Source organism: Trachurus trachurus (assembly GCF_905171665.1).
Source record: "Trachurus trachurus genome assembly, chromosome: 15".
NCBI classification, from domain to species: domain Eukaryota; kingdom Metazoa; phylum Chordata; class Actinopteri; order Carangiformes; family Carangidae; genus Trachurus; species Trachurus trachurus.
The window spans coordinates 28,296,808-28,317,244 of NC_139906.1; the positions used below are offsets into that span (position 1 = coordinate 28,296,808).

A 20,437-nucleotide genomic window follows, 5' to 3' on the forward strand; every position below is an offset into this window, starting at 1 on the left:
GTGTTTTCTATAGCAGTCCTATCTGAATGCTGTGTCAAACTGAACATGGAGTCAAAGATGAAATCAAACTTTTCACTTCAATCATAAATCTTGTCGCCCAATCACACAAGGAACGTTTCCTAGCTGATCTGAAATCAGATCACATCACGTTCCCAGTGCCCAGGCCAGAAGCTTACTCTTCATATCTGGTGAATCTGGCTTTAACCCTCGGATGATCCTTCAATTTGTACCACTTCCATGACCCTTGGACAAAATTTAGATATGAGTTACTCCCAAAATCTTTGTGATACATATCGGGCTGGGTCTTGACTAAACATGAAAATCACTTTTGACATGGGTTTCAACATTTTTAACCCCTTCCTTCCTGGCCAGTTGTTTTTGCTGCAAAAACACAACATTTCTATGGTGCTCTATGGGCTTTATGGCTGGTGACAGTATTTTAGTGATAAAAAGAGATATCCAAAATCCCCTCGGTGAAAACTTCTGACTATAATATGTCAACAAAATAAAACAAGAATTTTGGATTTTGCTTTATCCATTGTTCAGATTTCAGTTCTGGAAATTAACGCATATTTCATTAGATATTGCCTCATTTACATATTTAAACCTAAAATTTGACAAAACTTGTAATACAAAATATATTTGTCTTAATGTGAGTAATAAACTTGGGAAGTTCCATGGTGATATCTGTTAGTTTAAATTTTTTACTTTATTTTTACATTAAAAACATTGGACATTATTATGGGTCCAAGAAATGGACTTTAATTCTGAAATTCTGGACATCCAGAGTTTACCCAAAAATACACCTCCTTGCCAAAAATCAGACCCCAGTGACCTTTCATTTGACCGTGGGGAGTTGGGAAAGTGTGTAAGGTGGACAAAAATGTCCAGGGGTAATTAAAACGAGTGAAAACATCTCCATCAGCCTCTACAAGCTTCTGTCAGTAAGTGTAAATGTAGAAAGTAATAAAAACAAATTGAATGAGAAGGTGTGTCCAGACTTTTGACCGGTGGTGTATATATATACATATGGAGCGCAGTCGTGTCTTAGATTATAACTTCCTTTATTAAATACATGTTTGTGGGTTAAACATATAAAACATACATTATGGGTTCATCCATTCAAGATAAAAATCTAAACAACATGCAGCAGTGATCAAAGGTAAAGTGTTAGTAAACAGCTGTATGACTTTATACAGAACATATCAGCTTTGGATCATTTGTCGTTTGCCTTTATCTTTAAGTAAGTAAGACTTTGACTTCTTCAGGAGCAAAAGATAAAGATATAAATATTCATGTCATGAGTGCAGCCTCTCATAGATCCTATAGCCTCGGGTCACAGACCCACAATTCTCTCTGAACAGAAACAAAAATTTAAAAAAAAGTAAAAAATATGGTTGTTCAGTCTGCCACAAATAAAATGTTACCTTCCATTCTCTATGCTCTCTTCCTGTTTTGGCACAGAGCCAGCAAAAGGACAATTAAACACACGTGAAGACATCTTTAAGACACTTTTAAAAACTCTCTCCTGGTCAAGTCCAAAGCATTCTGGGTAAGGCTCCGGCTCCTGCGTCCAGAGGACCAGCAGGTTTGTGAATGAAGGATTTACAGTATTTCCTATCTGAAATGTAAACCTGTAGGTGTGAGTGTGTGGGAGCTGCAGAGGTTTGGTGTTGTTGCAGAGGTGCGAGCTGCTGGTCGCTCTTCCTCAGTACTGGACCAGGGAGAAGACGCTGTGCGGCTTCAGCTTGTCGGCGCCGTTGAGCTCCTTGAGCTGGATGACCACCATGCAGCCCAGCACGTCGGCCTGCTGCTTCCTCATCAGCTCACAGGCTGCAAACAGAGTCCCTGCAACAAGCACACACAAGCACTGTCTGAGTCACACATGACAAGACAACACACTGTGATCTATCCGTTTATCTCAGTGTTTATCAACCTTGGGCTCGGGACCCCACGTGGGGTCGCCAAGAATTCGAATGGGGTCGCCTGAAATTTCTAGTAATTGAAAAAAAAAAATACTGATAAAAATATATTTTTTAACTAATTATTATTCTTTTTAGAATTATGATTAAACACGACACACACAATCTTAAACAACTGTATTCTATACTTTCACTTTCTCCAAAATAAATCAAGTTCAAATAAAATGCATCATATAAAAATATCTGAGCCGGCGCATCTTGATTGACGGCCGCAATCACGTGACTGCACGTGATCGCGGGGTCGCCAGAAATTTGTGATGTCAAAATGGGGTCACAAACCAAAAAAGGTTGGGAACCATTGGTTTATCTGTACGTCATTTTTGTTGAGAGTGAGAATATTGTTAATATAAAATATACTTAATCTGTATTGGCATGTTTGAGGCTCCACGACAGTGTCACACTTAACACACTTTACAGTATTGTTTGTGTTGTTACCATCCCAGTCCATTGCGTAACATTAGACACAAAAACCCTATCCCATAATGTAAATAAACCTGTTTTAATAATCTGACATCCCAGGTAAAGGCCTTTTCTGTTTGGTTTCTTTTTTTTCCTCTACAGAGCTCCCCCTGCAGTTTCAATGTGCATGTTTTCACTGTCATCAAAACTCACTACTAACCCTCCTCCAGGCCATGTGCATTTGTTTTCAGTGAAGCCGGAGAGAAGACAATCCATGTAGTGGTGGATAACATAATATACATATAGATTCCAGAGTACGATGGAAAGTAAACATTTACAATGAATCAGCTGGTCGGAAAAAGGTTGGTTTATCTGGAACTAACCAACTCACTCAGTACTCATCCACATAGGCAGGCTCCACAACGTGCTGTATCACTCCGCTTCTTCCACACACTGCTGATCCAAACAACTGACAGGCGGAGTGATACCGCGCGTTGCAGAGCCTGCCTATGTGGAGGAGTACTGAGTGAGTTGGTTAGTTCCAGATTAACTAACTTTGCTCCAACCAGCTGATTAATCGTCCCTCATTGACAACAGTGTATTGCCTGTGTCTCAGTGCCAGTATTTCTCAGAGACCTTTCTACTGCAGATATTATACTTAGTGGCCATTTGTACCTCATACAACCCCACTTAAAAAAAAAAAAACTATCCCTTTAAGATCATGAATGAAGCAGGTGAGTGAAGGTAGATGCTGTAAATCCACAGTCATTGTCCTCTCTTTATTTGTAAGTGTTTAGTTTGTACTTGACAAATGTTCCCCCTCAGACTCTCAGAGTCCAGTCAACATGATGCAGTTACCTCCAGTGGCCAGCAGGTCATCGATGAGCAGGACCTTCTGTCCCGGAGCCACAGCGTCCTCCTGGATCTCTGCCTCAGCCTGGACACACAGAAGAAGACTCACATGAACCCTGTTCACCAGACCAGTCCTGTCAGCTAAACACCATCACCGAGGATACACAATGATATGACCATTGAGTCATGCAGTTACATCTGAATACAAATCACTGTTCTCTCTGGTTTGACAACTGATGGCAACATCTGGCTGAGTGTAGGAACACAACTCGGCAACATATAGAACAGATGTCCAGTTGTTTTTAGACATTTTAATGTGGGACTGCTACAGACAGCAGCAGCTGTGAAAGTGATACTGTGGTGGTGCAACAGTGGAGAGAGAGAGAGAGAGGAGAACATGTGCACTGGTGCGTATGTTCAAGATCTGCACAATCCTCTCTGAGGCTGCAGGAGGTCATCAGTGTGGCCCACAGAGCACACTCTCAGTAACCAATGGAACTAATTACTTAACTTATTAATTAACTAATTATTAATTAACTAATTAATTACACTGCACATTGTGACTTAAAGGGATACGCCAACATTTTTTTTTCGTATCTTGCCTCACTCCAGAGTCCATGACAAGCAGATAGACACCATCCTTTCAACTGTGCGTGCAGTAACAAGGGAGATACGGGCAGAGCTGGTGCACCGCTAATTACAGTAGCTTAGCTCAAACGCTGGAAGTGTATAGGTAGTGTTAGCCTGCCTCCTACCCGAGCTGAAATCAGCAGTCAGAAGCTGATTTCATTTTAGCTCTAAACTCTGTAAATATATCACTGCATCGACATTTCAAACATTTTTAGGTGAGAAAGTAGCCGTTTAGATCAGCAGTGTGTTGTTAATTTGTCTAAATACCAGCTGTTTACAGCTTTGTTTGGACGAATTTGGCGCTACTCAAGCTAGCCGTTGTGACCAACGCACTTCCGGTTACTTTCACAAAATTAAACACCCGTTGCCCTTTACATACAGAAAACCATGACGATAGAATTTGTGCTTTTACTTTGAAATAGGAAGCTAACCGACCCTCGATGTAGCTAGCTTGAACCAAAATAAACCGTCTTTGCTTGAACCCTCCGTTTTGACCGATCTCGTCCCGTTACCGGCATTTGACCGCTCAAGATGCCTTACCGGAGAGTTTTGTCAGCTCTGAAAAAAATTTTTTTGGCGTATCCCTTTAAACCTCTAGAGCTCTGTGTTTTTTCAATGTGAACTGGACTAAAGTATCATTTAAATTCAATCCTCCATGTGTGTGTGTGTGTGTGTGTGTGTGTGTGTTGCTCACCTTGCCATACTCCAGGTCATACGCCACAGACACGGTGGCTCCAGGCAGTTTGCCCTTCTTTCTGACCAGGACGAAGCCCACACCGAGCCGCTGGGCGAGCAGAGGCCCAAACAGGAAGCCACGGGCGTCTAACCCTGCACACACACACACAGACGACACAACAAAAGGTGTTTAACGTTCAAAAACTATTTGAAAATGCATTTTAAAAGTGTGTATATCCATATCCATGAAAAATGGATGAGAACAGCTGCCAGATGTGGCATACAATGCTGTTGATAACGTGTCACTGTCACTAAGTATAACTGTGTTATTCATACTGGTACATTACACTGGGCTCTGCTTTGTTTTCTTACCTACGATCAGATCCACCTCCTTGTAATTCTTCCTGGCGTGTTCCTCAAACAGGTCGATGACTGCAGTGAGAGCAGCTGGCTCCTTCAGGATGGGACAGATGTCTCTGCAAGACACCAGGTTTTTGTTAACCTCTGATTAAGTAGTCACCAAAAAACCTACATCTAAGTCCTGATCATGTCTCCTTCACTGTGTGTCAAACAAAACTATTTTATTCCTCAGCAGTGATTCTGTCTTTCAGCTCATCGATTAATCTTTTCATGTGTCTGTCAAAACCTCTGCTGACATTTCCTCCCCTGACAATTCATATCACAGCTGCATGGTAAAATAGTGCACATGCACAAAATATGAATGGAGTAGTGTTACAGCATGATTCTGACATGATTCACCAGACTTCAGATAAAGTGGTTGGACTGTGAGCTGTGGTGATCCTTGGACCTTGGTTCACTTACACACACATACACACGCACAGAGTGAAGTTTCAGTCACCACACTCACACACACCTCTGCAGTAAAGCTACAGGGTCAGGTGTAAGAACAAGACGGACTAACAGAGTACATTTACTTGAGTACTGTGCTTAAATATAATTTCCAGCATCCATGCGGTTTTTTGCTTGTTACTTTTTGAAAACTGACTTTCACTTTGCTACATTTCAGTCTCACTTTGAATCTTTATTTTAAATGAGTTCAGAGGGAAAACAATCACAGTTACACTTCTTCCCATTAGCTGTCAGTATGTCACTAGGTTGGTTCAGTTTAATTCGATTCTGTAAAAATGGACCAATACAACAATATTTTGACATAAGATGTAATAGTGCTACCAGTACTCAGGTAAAACTCTGACACATTCTGACCTTGTTCTGATCCAGTCAGATGATCTCTGCCCTACAAAGTATCTGCATTTTCTTTTTTTTGACTAATCAAAAGTGTGGCATATTCTCTTCAATCTGGTAGAATTTGATATTGGTTCTGCTAAAAATTTCCAGAGTTATTGGGCTTTTTTATTTTGCTGTCCACCCATAAAAGCAAAGTGCAGTATCTGTAGCTAATACCAAGGCAAAGTGCAGTAGGCTATCTGCCATAAAACGGTCAAAATTGGTCAGAAAGACTAAATACAAAATACATTTAATTCAGTCCACCTTTATCTAATTAATTATAAACTTGGTAGTTATTCATAATTTGATGCTTAAACCTGACAATGAAAAACACAAAAGGCTGTTTTTCCTCAGTTCAGCATTTTTACAGAAACTGCACTTTGCCTTTGTAGGGCAGAACTGATCACAAATGGTCCGTTCTCAGTTCAGGTGTGATAATCAGGACTCACATGTGAGATCCTGTCACTCAATATAACAGATCCTTGGGTGTGTGTGTGGAGGGGGGCAGGGCATGTGTAAATATGTAAATATGTGGTAACAACACTCCCCCTCCCCTTTATTACCCCCCCCCCCCCCCCCCCCCCCCCCCCCAGGAGGGAGGAGGAAGGTGTTTTACATCTCACCTGATAAGAACTATTGATCTGATAAGTGAATTTTCATTTGTAAAATAACTCTCTCTCTCTCTCCTGTGGTGAAGCAGCAGTGGGAGGTGCTGCAGGGCTGATGTCAGTACAACATCTGTATGAGTTACAGCTGGAAAACTTCCTGCCTGAGGGGAATTTACTGCTAACTATTTATCTGGCCTGAAGCACTAACTGACTGGGGACCAGCCAAGGCCTCACAGCAGCACAGCAAACACTTCACTGTCAACAATCATGTAACGGTGGACGGGCAGAACGAGAAGACAGCAAATACAAAACTTGATGGTCCACAACTTTATGAGATGTCACTTCATAATGACTTTTTGGACAGTGTCATGTTAAAAGGTGAAGTCTGTTAAAACTGCTGTCACCTGGATCAGACAGTCAATAACACTTAAATACACAGCACTGTGAAGCCTTACAGAATACCAACAACCTTTGTTACCATTACATTTTGGCAAGTTAAAAGGAGATCTGATCACCGACAGCTGTCTTGAAGCTGTATGGACTGAGTTGAAAGTATTAAAGGACATACCGTAATATAAATATAATGTAATATAACACAATATTAGAATAGAATAGAATAGAATAGAATAGAATAGAATAGAATATGAGGGGAAAAAATCTGTCAAACATGCTCATCGAGAGAGAAATCAATCCATTTGGAGGAAGATACTCTCTGTAGCTGTTGCAATCACTCTTTAGCAAGAGTGCATTTATGTGTGTAAAGATATGAAAGTGGTCAAGGGGGCTGGCCATAATCTGGAGCACAGAGCAGGACTAACCCTGCAGACTGATCTGCATAGGGATGACTTGTTAATTCTAATAGTTTCCAAACACAAGAGCAGATGTTAGAGGAGCCGCTGCCATACACATGTAAACACGTCATACACCTGATTAAACTACTGACTGCGAAAACTTAATTAGCCACATGACATGTAGGCTATTACAGTTGTACACTGACATGCCTTTGTTGTGATCACTGACACGCAGCTGCGATGTCAGTGATCCAGTTCATATACAGCGGTGCACTAACAGCTGTATGCAGCCTGGTAGGCGACACTTCTCTCACCATGCAGAGGACAGGAGACAGGAGACCTCCCCCTGGGACCATGAGGGGACCAGTGACCGCTGAGGACAGGCACGTGGTTCTAGGGCAGTGTAAATCTGTATGCGTCTCACCTGAACAGGATCCCCTTCTTCGGAAAGTCCGGGAAGGGTCGGATGTGTCTGTGAACCAGCTGCAGTTTGGTCTCTGAGTCCGCTGCCATTCTGACGGTCTGTCTGTCACCTGCTGCCTCTGAGCTCTGAGCCGGGCTTTTATCCTGATCCCGCTTCTTGTTCTTCCTCTTTACACGGAGAGCGAAGCCGCAGCAGCGCCCTCCTCTGGTAGACACACACACTGGAGGCACCAGACAAAAATGGTGACAATATGATACAGTAGCTACATGGTTTTCTGTGACAAAATGTATCAAGTTCTTATGCATTTAGAAATATATGGATGAAAAAAGTGATTGCCATTTATTAAAATAAACACTTGTAAAATTATGCCTGAGTTATTTATAAACATTTGTATGCTTTAAAAAAAAAAAAAACGTATACAAATTGTAATTCGTTTAATTCTGCATGTGACAGACAGTCACACCATAGGACAATTTTGAGATTTGACTCAAAAATGTAAAAATCTGATAACAAAGCAGTTTTTATTACAACAACTCCATGTAGAACAAATACATGTTTAACCATTTACTGTACCTAACCCTTTAAATGATGATAATACTAATTATATTAATTTTTATCTGATGTGACAGTGAAAAATACACGTCATGTCAACAACCCATATAGGCCTACAGTACGCAGACAAAGTCTTTTTTTTTATTTTACTTTTTGTGCAATATGGCCTGACAACCTGCCTCATTTAGGCTAGTTAAAACAAACAAACAAACAAACAAAAACTCAAAAGTGTGAAAATGAAAATGGAAATGGTTAATCATACGTGGTTGTGGCATAAACCAACATAATACTTTGAATTTGCAATGCCGGAATTTGTTAATAGAAATAAGATTTAAAAAACAAAAAACAAAAAAAACCTAATACTAGGCTATTTTTCTTTTTCAGTCTGAAAAAAGGAATTACTACTGGTCACAGGATTAATGCAACACTAAACCACTGTAATAAACCAGCAAGATTAATATTTTGATCATTAAATCTGTTTTATACACAAACACACTGGCATGAGGCAGAGACTCAATTTAAAGTAAAATAAAGTATAACAGTAACTTCAAAGAGCATATAACCTTCTACTAATCACTGAGGACATGAGACATACCGTATACATATCAGAGTCAGACAGATATTTAGATTTTACGTGCATATTATTTTTCTTCATCTTTACAGTCTATGATCTCTACCGATAGTACAGACTGAGCGCTGAGTCCTCCTGTGCTGTAGGCGGCGCTCTCCATCTGCCGCTTAGTTGTCGGAGAAGAAGAAGAACCGTCTCTTCCGGTTGGACCAGCGACGTTTGCTTGGACTCGAGCCCAGCGGCAGCTCACCTTCCTCGGCTGTGTGTCCTGCGTCATGTCGGTGGCTGCTGGTGGTGTAGCGCTGCTGTCGAGGACCGTCCGGCTGCTGTCGGCTCCCCGTGCTGCGGTGACGGCCGCCGGCTGTTCCCGCGCTCTGTGGCTCGGTGCTGGGAGAGGGAGCTGGGCTCACAGCGGCACACAGCACCGTCCTCCAGGTCAGTGTGGAGCCCAGAGACAATAATACATCTTATCTACAGCTGCTCTAAAGTGTCCAATGTTACTACTGACACATAGTTCATGTTTTGTAAACGGCAGTGTGTCTGGAGCCGTGAGCTGTGATGTTATATTTATGAAACCATCCATCCGCCCCCTCTTGTTGCCTATCCAGAGCATGATGCAATCCAGGCTCAGCAGTGACAGTTCACTCAGTCACACATCAACTTTAATGGTGTATTATTATCATTCATATATCTTCTCGGTCAGACTGTGGTGCGTTGAATTTGATATGTTAAACTGAACTTGAAGCACCCGAGACCACATGTGAACTGCGTAATTACAAAACAATGGGTAGTCTGCAGTTCCTCCACTGACCACTAGGGTGAGCCAGTCCCCATAGAGTCCCATGTTAAAATAAAATGTCCAACTTAACTTTACAGTAGAATCTCATATGTTTATATTGTATTACGGACCAAAACTATGTAGAGTCGAGGGCCTGTTCTCTTTGAGTGACAGTTGGGTGAACGAATCCTAATTATAAACCAACACGCCCCGGCTCTTAAACCATTTTTAGATGAGCTGGCAGTTAGGATGGTGTGGGTGGGGGGTAATTAAGTCATCACTCAACTCACTATGAAGTTCAAACCCTCTCTTCACAAACCTGTGGGGTAATGTCACTGAGGCTGCTGCCATCTTTATTTCCAGTCTTTACAATTCCTGTCCATGTTTCCTAAATCAATTCTTATACAATAGGCTCAGGCTGCCACATATAAGATGCTCCACTTCAGACCAATTACACTTCATCATCCAAAGCAACACACAGTATGATGAAATACTCATTATTTAATTCTTGCAAACTCATCACCTCATATAATTAAACATTGGACATTTTTATTTTTATTTGGATAGAGCAGTAGAAAGAGACAGGGAAAGGTTAGAGGGAAACAGGGAGGATGCCAGGCAGCAAAGGATCCAAACCCACGGCCCTTGGGCCAGCATTGTCAGGCCATCATTGTAAATAAGAACTTGTTCTTAATGATTCTGCCTGGTTAAATAAATAAATTTGATTTAAAAAAAAGAGAGAACAACAACAAAAGAAAGAAAGATGCACAGGTGGGAAGACGAAACCCACCAGGGCTTGTGAATAGAACCCATCCACTCAACACTGGAATTAAAAACCAGCCGTATACATTTGCCCAAAAAAATGACAGCCATAAATATATTTAAAGTATCTTAAAGAAAAAGGAAACATGTTCTCTACTGAATTGGATTCCCAGGAGTTTTGCTTGAAGCTGTCTCATCCCTGTCCTGTCACATCCTCACCAGCAGTTTTCCTCCTCTGCCTCCTCTCATGATGACACTGAGCATTAAAGTGTGGACTTTGGATAAAAATAAAAGCTTGTGCACTTGCTAACTCCTTGCAACCTACCTACCTGCCTGCTGTGCTGTGCTCTGCTCTGCCCCTCTGCCCCTCTGCCCCTCTGCCCCGCCGTAGCCTGCTGCTGACCTGACTGGACAGTGTGAGAACTGACGTCTTGTCTCACTATGTTGTCTTCCTCCCAAGGGAAACTGGTGCGGAGCGGTGAGGAGAAGAAACCAGTGGTGAGTCTTTGACCTTCACTTCTTATTTTCACTCAAATCAGAGCTAACTGACAACAAGGTCCTGATGGTCTGTCCTGTCCCATGTGTCCCTCTGCCACTGCTCTCAGATCTGTGTGGAGGGGAACATTGCCAGCGGGAAGACGACATGTCTGGAGTACTTCAGCAAAACCAGTGACATAGAGGTAAAACAAAAGCTGAGTTCTTCCACTTTACAGTCGTACGTAGAAAATGTATGTGTGCTCCTACCAGGAAGTACCACTCCTACTGTTGTAAACCGTGTTCTTGTCTGGACTCAACATCTTTTATTTGGCCTTTATTTAGCCAGGTTAGTCCCACTGAGATCAAAGATCTCTTTTCCAAGGGAGACGTGGCCAAGAGGGCAGCCAACATATGGCGCTTTTCCACTAGCGCGGTACGGCACGGCTCTACACGCTTTTTTTTTTTTTTTTTGGTTCGTGACCCCATTTTGACATCACAAATTTCTGGCGACCCCCGATCATGTGCAGTCATGTGATCGTGGCCGTTAATCAAGATGCGTCAGCTCAGATATTTTTATATGCTGCATTTTATTTGAACTGGATTTATATTAGCGAAAGTGAAAGTTTAAAATACAGTTGTTTAAGATTGTGTGTGGTGTTTTTCTTCATAATGTTAAAAAGAATAATAATCAGTTAAAGATATATTTATCAATATTTTTTCTTATCAATTACTAGACATTTCAGGCGTCCCCATTTGAATTCCAGGCGACCCCACGTGGGGTCCCAACCCCAAGGTTGAAAAACACTGCCCTAGCACCTGATAACTGGTACTCTTTTGGTAACACCTCAGTCCGGGTTCCAAGCGAGCCCAAGCGATACTAAAACATGACTTCAGCCGACTGCCGTCCACTGATTGGCCAGAGCGTCGTCTGACCCCGCCCCCGGTGTCACACCGGTCGTCATATCATGGCAGTGTGGAGGAACTATGAAGAAGCTGTAATGGAAAAGCACCTAAACCGTGCTGTGACTGTGTAGTGGAAAAGCGCCAATAGACACATTAAAAACAGTAAACAACAGATTAGACTAACAACATTCAAACCTGCCCACAAAACACTTGCACACAGACAAGCTAGACTGCAATGACACAGGAGTTCAGACTGTAATTAATAAGTGTAAGGTGCCAGAAACCTAAACGCTTTCTTGCCCAGTTCAGTTCCTACATTGGGAACTACAAATTTGCAGAGTAACTGAAGATGGAGATTGTGAGTTCCATGTTTCCTTGTTAAAAGACAAATAGGAGGGAGTGATACCCAGAAATAAACACATAGCAGTGACTGAGGCATCGGGACGTCCAGTTAACTTTAGAATAGAGTACACAATGGGGAGTACGGGGACGACAGTTGGTGATGGATCTGAGCAGAAGCATTCATATACAGCACATCTCCATAGTCAACAACAGGAAAAAAGGTTGCTTCCACCAATTTTTGTTTCACATTAATAAGAGAGGAGCAAGACTTGTTTCTATAGTAAAAACCTAATGAGATTTTCTTTTCCTTTATTTTTTATTTAAATTTTTTTTCAATTTGTTGACCATTTCTTGTAAAAAAAAAATTTAGAAACTGCTGAACTCAGCAGGAGTGGGTGCTGCACAGTATGTGACGGTGCTATCTATTGCCCGTCCTGGGTGAGAGATCCGTCCTCTGTCTCTCGCCCTGAGGTTTCTCCTGTTGTTTTTCTCCTGGGGGGTTTTTCCTTGGTGGATGTGAGGCCCAGAGGGCAGAGGATGTTGTTATGATGCTGTGTAAAGCCCGTTGAGATAAACTGTTTGTCAAAGATGGCTGATGCAAATGAACCTGCCTCGCCTTACTGTTACACACACTGGCCTGAGTTGTAATAACTGCCATTGGTACGGTGGCCCCTGAGGCTCAGCACACTGCAAACAGATACACAAATTCAGTCAACACCTTTGCTACAAATAGACACAAACACACATTATTTGGTTGTTTTGTGTGTATTTGCAGCACGTTTGTTTAATTCAGTTGCGATGCGTTGGGCCTCAGGGCCTCCATACCTTTGACATGGGTGAGGTGGGGTGGGGTGGGGGGGGGGGTGAGTTTGGATGAAAAGCAATACAATAAAAACATGGCTGTGAATGAGTCTTTTTTTTCTTATGAATGTTCCAAATTGTTTGAAATGAGCTGAAGTGTCTAACAGGAGCCGCTGTGTTTCCTGTCCTATCTCCTCTTTTAGCAGAGGAAAGACTGGAATGCCATCCCACAATGCCTTGCTGCAGCGATATTTAAAGCGGTGCACCATTATAGCTTCCCCCAGGACACACACACACAATTAAGAAACAACAGAGCAGCTGTTTCATGTTCATGACATGATCTGATGGACTGAAGCTCAGATCCATCAATACAGATGTGTTCTCTTCAGATCCAGTCAGGAGTCACCATGAAAAACAACTGTAGAGAATTTCTCATCATAACAACAATTTTTTTTATTCTGGCCCCTTACTCAGTTTCTTAATGAATTATTATTTTATTATTGTTCTATGGTTTTGGTTAGTGTTTTGTCTGTGTGTTGTAAATAAAGTTGGTTTAAAAAAAAAACAGTGTACGGTTCATGAACACATCTTCCCTCTCCTCTCTTGTCTGTTTCAGGTCCTCACAGAACCAGTGGCTAAATGGAGGGACCTAAACGGACACAACCCTCTGGTACTGTGCACGACAACACTGTTGTTGTAGTGTGAGCGCACACACATGACATCACACCTGTGTAACAGGTCACAGCCTCAACCTGCTGTGCTGTGCAAAGGTTTTAGGCACTTCAGATGTTTAGATTCTTACCCATTATGTGGTTTCCAACCTTTTTCCCTGATCTCAACATTATGGAGTCAGTCTGGGATTCATGAAAAAACAGACTTTATTCAACGACCTGTTCACTGTTCACTGTTAACTTGGTTATAATCTGGAGCACAGAGCAGGACTAACCCTGCAGACTGATCTGCATAGGGATGACTTGATGTTAATTCTACGTAGTAGTTTCCAAACACAAGAACAGATGTTAGAGGAGCCATACACATGTAAACACGTCATACACCTGACTAAACTACTGACTGCAAAAACTTCATTGGCCACATGACATATATTAAAAGTTGTACACTGACATGCCTTTGCTGTGATCACAGTCACGCGGTTATGTCGGTGTGATCCAGTTCATATATAGCAGTGTACTCACAGCTGTATGCACTTAAAGGAGACATATTCTGCCCATTTTCCACAAATCAAAACAGTTCCCATGTCTTAAAGACATGTCTGTGACATGCTTCGGTCAAAATCCCCCAAGGATCAAACATCACAGCTCTTTTCATCCTCTCTAAACAGCCCTGTTCAGAACGGCTGGTTTCAGTGCCTGTCCCTTTAAATGCAAATCAGCCACTGCTAGCCCCACCTCTTCTACTGGTACCAGGTAGAGGTGGTACTATGCAAATTTGAAAACTAGTTACATCACTGGAAGAGAACTGAGGGAACATCTTGTAAAACCACATGGATTTCAACCTCAGGAGCCTGAAAATTACTGATTTTTTGGTCAATTCTCACATTTTGGAGGCCGGAAGCCAAAACAAACACCAAAATATATGTTAAAGAGCCTTCAAAAAGTGATATTTCCATAACATGTCCCCTTTGATGAGACTTTACACTAAGATGAGGTCCGTCTCTGTCCCTGCAGAGTCTGATGTACCAGGACCCGGAGCGCTGGGGCCTCACACTGCAGACCTACGTTCAGCTCACCATGCTGCAGAGACACGTGTCTGTAGTGAGTGCACTGTTGCCTGGAAACACACCCACTTTATTGTACACCATCAGGAAATGAGCCTTTTTTGTGCCCAAACCCTCTCATTGCTCGGTTTCAGTCGGCGGCGCCCATCACCATGATGGAGAGGTCCATCTTCAGCGCTAAGTACGTCTTTGTGGAGAATCTCTTCAGAAGGTACTGTCATTTAAGAAACAAGTGAGAGCCAACAGTTTTATGATGTCAGTTTTATGAATCATCCGTGACGGCCCCAACAGTGTTCCCACTCCTGCTGTTTAATTCTTCTTTCAGTGGGAAAATGCCAGAGGTGGACTTCGCTGTTCTGACCGAGTGGTTCAACTGGATCACGACCAACATTTCCATTTCTGTCGATCTGATCGGTGAGAACAACACAAACACTGAACGGACATGAAACAGTGGCTGTAGTTAGTGTCAGGACTGGTGATCAGTGATGGGAATAATGGCGCTAAAATAAACTGCGATACTTTTTCCAGTAACGAGTAATCAAAAAAGTTACTGTTTCCTGACCGTGATCATTTGATCTGACCACAACCACATTATTTTGCATGATGGTTACAATGGTTTCCATTCAAAACAGCTGGATCAAACTAACAGAAGTTACAGATTTCCATCACTATTTCCACCGTTTGAGGTTTGACTGGCCCTCTTTTAATGACATCATCATGTTGCACCCCCTTATTCTTCTTCTATGGTTTAAAGGGATAGTAGCATTTTTTAAAGTGGGGTTGTATGATCTACAAATAGCCCCTAAGTACTTTAATTGCAGTAGAAGACTCTCTGCACTCCTCCCGTTAGCAACGCCAGCCCATAGCCCTGCCCAGAGATTTACAACATACAGTGTTGTGAACAGACCCAAAGAAACAGCCTATTTTCGCGGCCTAAAAGAGGTTTTACGTGAAAAAAATTACACAGTTCCATTGTTCGCTATAATATATTTTTTTCCAGCCCTTCAAAGTGCAGGAAAAACGCAGTTTTTATTTGGACCTAACCAACTCACGTATCCCTCCGCCCAGGGTTAGCGCCCACCGATCAGCAGTTGGTTAGGTCCAAATAAAAACTGTGTTTTTCCTGCACTTTGAGGGGCTGGAAAAAATTATATTATAGCAAACAATGAAAACGTTTTTTTTCCAGGTAAAACCTCTTTTAGGCCACGAAAATAGGCCGTTTCTTTGGGTCTGTTCACAACACTGTATGTTGTAAATCTCTGGGCAGGGCTATGGGCTGGCGTTGCTAACGGGAGGAGTGCAGAGAGTCTTCTACTGCAATTAAAGTACTTAGGGGCTATTTGTAGATCATACAACCCCACTTTAAAAAAAATGCTACTATCCCTTTAATGACACATGAATGGAGCCACAAACTGTTTATCTGGAGGAGCTTCATCTCTAATATTCAATGAGCATCTATTGACATTAGCATCATGGATTTAGTTGCATAGCCTCTTCTTCTCCATAAGGTGTATATATGTATTATTAAACCACGTTTAGGCTCATACTATAATAGTGGCATAAAATGATCAGAAAAAGGCTATTAAATCATTAATCGCAATTATTTGTATGGCAATTAATGGTAAACTGGACCTTCACTGTCGTGGAGGGTTAGCAACACAGGAAAAGTGACCAGACTTGTGTGGTGGCAAAAATTAGTGCTCTAAAGCTTCACACGTCAGCTGTCTTTCTTGAGTTTTAATAAACATTCATGAATGGAGTCACACACGTACAACTGGACAGCACACGGTCAGTGGGCGAGGTAACTGAAGATGTTCTCAGGCTCACTATCTTTATAGTTCCCAAACACATGCCAATAGACACAATATGGCAGCTCCGGTGGTTCTGCCCAGTCTCACCACCAGGACACAACGATCCCTTGTAAATTTCCACAGGACACTCAGTGTGGGAGCCTCTCTGGCTCCTGACCTTTAACCTGTCCTGAGTGAAACTCTCTGCTGTCTGTCTTCAAAGGGATTAACTAACTACCACATGTCACAATCATGATTATACAACACTTGTAAAACATAATATGGGTTAATATCAAAATGTTCCATTACACTTGCATCAGGGTATCCGCGGGGTCTTGAAAAGTATTAAAAGGTGATAAATCAATTTTGGGAAAATTAAGACCCTTAAAAAGTATTAAAAAGTATTTTCACGACTTTATAAAGTCTTACATTTTGAAGGAATTTTTCTGAATTAGCTGTTCAAGAGTTTGAGTCCTAAAAAACATTGTAAAAGTGTGTGAATTTATTCATTTTTATTAAAAAACAAAGATGGACCAGTACATGAAAAAGAAAAGAAGATTGTTGTTTTTGTTTTTTGAGAGTGGAGCAATGTTTTTTTATTTTTTTTGATAAACTTTGCCTTTGATTTATTATCCCAGCCTATTTTGAATTCTGTTGTATCATAGTGGTCTATAGTCTTTATCACAAACTAAAACCGTTGAGTTGAAAGTGTCACTGATGTAAATGGTTACAGCTTGAAGTGGCGGTGAGGTGTTGAAAAATATTGAGAAGGTCTTGAAAAAGTCTTAAAAAGGTATTAGAATTAACTTCAAGATTCCTGTATATACCCTGTGCATAGTTCCTCTCTAAACAGGTGTATTATTTTCTGATGGTACTTCTTAAGTCAAGCAACGCTGAGTAACGACTTATGGACCCCCTCGAAAAAGAGATGGCACATTACAGGATAGCCCCTATCCTGTAAAATAAAGTCATAAAAGTCATAAAGTCATCTTATTGTCAGTAACGATACCGGCGTTGTAACGGTGATTATGTAATAACTGTGACAGCCCTAACTGCAAAATGGTTCATTATGAAACCATCCAGACTCTGTAACAGTAAATCGACTGAATCTATTGGCAAATCATCACGATCATCCCTCATCTGAGACCAGCAGTGTAGATGTGTGATGAACTCCCTTGACTTGACTGATAACCAGGTTGGAAGCTGCAGCAGCCTGTTGACGTGACTCTTCCCTGTCGCTCCAGTTTACCTGCAGACGTCTCCTGAGACCTGCCACCAGAGGCTGAAGGAGAGATGCAGAGAGGAGGAGCAAGTCATTCCACTGGTGAGCAGCCAGGCAAACTGTCAGTCAACCTCAGGGAAACAGCTCACCCAACTGGTCACCAATGTGCTGCCGTGTGTGTGTGTGTGTGTCCACCAGGAGTATCTGGAGTCTCTCCACCAGCTGCATGAGGACTGGCTGATCAGGAAGACCTCGGCCCCGCTCCCTGCTCCGGTCCTGGTGAGAGAGAGACTCTACTCTGTACTTTGGTTTGTGTATGTAGACAGTTTCTATCCAGCACGTGAGTCCAGGTGGTCTCAGGTGACCACATGGACCAACAGAGTGAGCTAGAATGTTAGAATAAACATCTGTTCTGTATTAAAATGTCTCAAAATGATTTATGTGTACTTAAGTATGGGATGTGTTCTTAAATTATTCCAGATGTTTGACTCATTTCTCAACCCAGAAAAGTCTGATTATTATCATAGTAACACTCAGTTGGTGTCTCATTGTCAGTTTTTACAGTTATAAGCTTTTTCACTTTTTAAAGTGGACTCTGTGGTTTAAAGAGGAACTAAGCATGATTTTTCCCATGTCTATGCTACATTTTTACCTTAAAGCCCCAGTATGTAACTTATTTGGCTTTTTATTAGCAAAAATCAAATATGTCTTTCATAAATACGTATTTCACTGAAGTGGAATCACAGCCGCATACAAATGAAAGCTTTCTGGTACCTTAGAATGAGTTGTTACAAGTCGTTACAAATACATAAGTGGGCGAAGCACCGAACCGAGGCGGCCATGTTGCATCGCCATTTTTTATGTTGAGTGGCAGCGTGACCGTAGGTAACCATAGAAACTCAGCGGAGCTGTCGGCTCGGCCTGTTAAAACTGTCACCACTGTGTAGTGTGAGGAAGGACGGAGGCACTGATGTTGCATTCAGGTGCAGTCAGGCAGACGGCCGTCGGCAAACCAACCGGATGTCATTTTACTCCACGAGAGAAAGACGGTAAAACGTGGGTCAGGTAAACAATACGACATCACCATGACAACATATTGTCAGGCCTGTATTGTTTTGCCTCGTGCTGGTGGACCACTTGTTTATCCTGTTACATGAAGCGTCTGTTGTCTGTCTGACGTCTGCCTGATTTCACGTGAATGCAACATCAAGAATACGTTCTGATATGCAACCGCACCGCTGGATGGGGGGAATTCCTACATATTATACCTTTAATTAAAAAGCTCCAGAGTAATTGTGATCTACATGACTTGTGACTTGTTAGGAGTGAGAACGGAGGCTCTCTGTCTTCACCTGGCGTCTTGGCTGAAAACCAACCTTGCAACATCAGCGTAGTACTTGGCCGCCGCCCCGGTGTCCCAGCTCTCTTCTCCGCGCACCTTGACACAGATGCGCTCCGTAACCCAAGATCCTTTGTTAAGACTACACACAAATATACACGTTGTAACATCGTATATGTTATATAACGTTATCCACCTCTCCATGTATTGATTTTTCACTGGCTTCGTTGTAAACAAATGCACATGGCCAAGTGGAGGGTTAGCAACACAGAGGAAAAGCAACCAGACTTTTAGTTTCCCTTGAAAAGCTCCACATGTACGACTGATCACTAAAAGACGATTATAACCTTTTTCTTTATTTCTCATATTTATTTCTAATTTTTATTTCCTTGTCCGTGTGTGTGTGTGTGTGTGTGTGTGTGTGTGTGTGTGTGTGTGTGTGTGTGTGTGTGTGTGTGTGTGTGTGTGTGTGTGTGTGTGTGTGTGTGTGTGTGTGTGTGTGTGTGTGTGTGTGTGTGTGTGTGTGTGCGCACACAGGTGATTCCTGCAGACCACGACCTCCAGAAGATGCTGCACAAGTATGAAGAAAACCGGGATAAGATCCTAGCTACTAGCAGTGTCTAGCTGCACACACACACACACACAACACAATGGTTATGCATCAACACTGATCTGTTACATTTACTCTTACAGTTACAGGCGTTCCCGTACTAACTCATAGCTGCTGCTTTTCTTTACACCTAAAAGTTCTCAGTTACATCACGTTAAAAGCTTTCTGTCCTAAACGATCAAACTTGAGTCTAACTGACACATTCCACTGAGCTCCAGTCTGTCACTGAAACACAGGAGACTGCTCCATCAGCCGCTCACACAGGTCACAGTCAGCCCAGTCATTCCACTTCATGTTTATCAGTTTGCTTGAATAAAGTGAAGTTTACACATCCAGAGGGGAAAGCAGGAGCTGAGCCAGTACTGTAACGCCCTCAGAGAGAGGCAGGTGAAGTCAGGAGCTGAAGAATAATACATAATGTATAGTTGAACTGTTACTCTGTCATTAATTTATTCTATCTTAAGGGAATCTTTGTTCTTAATGTTGTTTTGTCTTTAATAAACAGTTCTTTCAGAAAATCCTGAGTTGTGATTTGTAATCCCCCCGCTGCCAAAGTGTTTAACCTTCATAACATCCACATGACGTGACACCACTAACATCACTTGGTGCAATGTCAAGTGGTGTACTTGGTATTTTTTCATAAAAATCTGACTATATGGAGGAAAATAAATCTGGACTCAAATGTGGAATACATGTAATTCACTTTGCAATGCAACACTGTTTCTTGACAGATTTGACATAATTACGGAGACAAAAAGCTGTGTTTAGTGTAAGTCCTGCTGTTGTGTTGCTAAAATACATTAAAATTTAAATACAGAAACGGCAGAAAAATCTATCTATTTCAATTAAATGTTTTCAGAAGAAAGCATATTTTTATAAGAATACTTAAATAATATTGAATATTGATCATTCTCATTTTCCAGGGGCATTGAGTCAGACTTTTGTTTTA

General features: G+C 41.8%; 2 protein-coding genes across 3 annotated transcripts; one reads left to right on the forward strand and one right to left on the reverse strand.

Moving 5' to 3' along the window:
• Positions 1-1,047: 1,047 nt before the first annotated feature.
• On the reverse strand, positions 1,048-7,762 carry aprt (adenine phosphoribosyltransferase). The gene is made up of 5 exons (XM_083987876.1): positions 7,607-7,762; positions 4,911-5,014; positions 4,558-4,691; positions 3,240-3,318; positions 1,048-1,848 (listed from the first exon to the last, which is right to left on the reverse strand). Exons 1-5 carry the CDS (start codon positions 7,693-7,695, stop codon positions 1,709-1,711), a joined length of 546 nt encoding a protein of 181 aa, XP_083844002.1. The 5' UTR covers positions 7,696-7,762; the 3' UTR covers positions 1,048-1,708.
• A 1,186-nt stretch (positions 7,763-8,948) lies between these two features.
• tk2 (thymidine kinase 2) lies at positions 8,949-19,993 on the forward strand. Of its 2 annotated transcripts, XR_014595951.1 has the most exons (11): positions 8,949-9,164; positions 10,730-10,767; positions 10,875-10,949; positions 13,409-13,462; positions 14,478-14,564; positions 14,662-14,738; positions 14,853-14,941; positions 17,562-17,641; positions 17,738-17,818; positions 19,416-19,709; positions 19,741-19,993. XR_014595951.1 is itself a non-coding variant. In XM_083987533.1 (10 exons), the coding sequence occupies exons 1-10, from the start codon at positions 9,005-9,007 to the stop codon at positions 19,500-19,502; spliced, it is 828 nt and encodes a 275-aa protein (XP_083843659.1). In that variant the 5' UTR covers positions 8,949-9,004; the 3' UTR covers positions 19,503-19,993. The 2 variants fall into 2 exon arrangements, 1 of the variants encoding a protein (XP_083843659.1); XM_083987533.1 differs by having other exon boundaries at positions 19,416-19,993.
• Positions 19,994-20,437: the final 444 nt, after the last annotated feature.

Bases quoted from the DNA above. Each gene is read 5' to 3' on its own strand.
- aprt (XM_083987876.1), bottom strand. From the start codon at position 7,695: ATGGCAGCGGACTCAGAGACCAAACTGCAGCTGGTTCACAGACACATC. The intron at 5,015-7,606 runs GTGAGACGCATA...GGTGTCTTGCAG, and splicing joins AAGAAGGGGATCCTGTTCAG to AGACATCTGTCCCATCCTGA. The intron at 4,692-4,910 runs GTAAGAAAACAA...GTGTGTGTGCAG, and splicing joins GGAGGTGGATCTGATCGTAG to GGTTAGACGCCCGTGGCTTC.
- tk2 (XM_083987533.1), top strand. From the start codon at position 9,005: ATGTCGGTGGCTGCTGGTGGTGTAGCGCTGCTGTCGAGGACCGTCCGG. The intron at 13,463-14,477 runs GTACTGTGCACG...CTGTCCCTGCAG, and splicing joins TAAACGGACACAACCCTCTG to AGTCTGATGTACCAGGACCC. The intron at 17,642-17,737 runs GTGAGCAGCCAG...TGTGTCCACCAG, and splicing joins AGGAGCAAGTCATTCCACTG to GAGTATCTGGAGTCTCTCCA.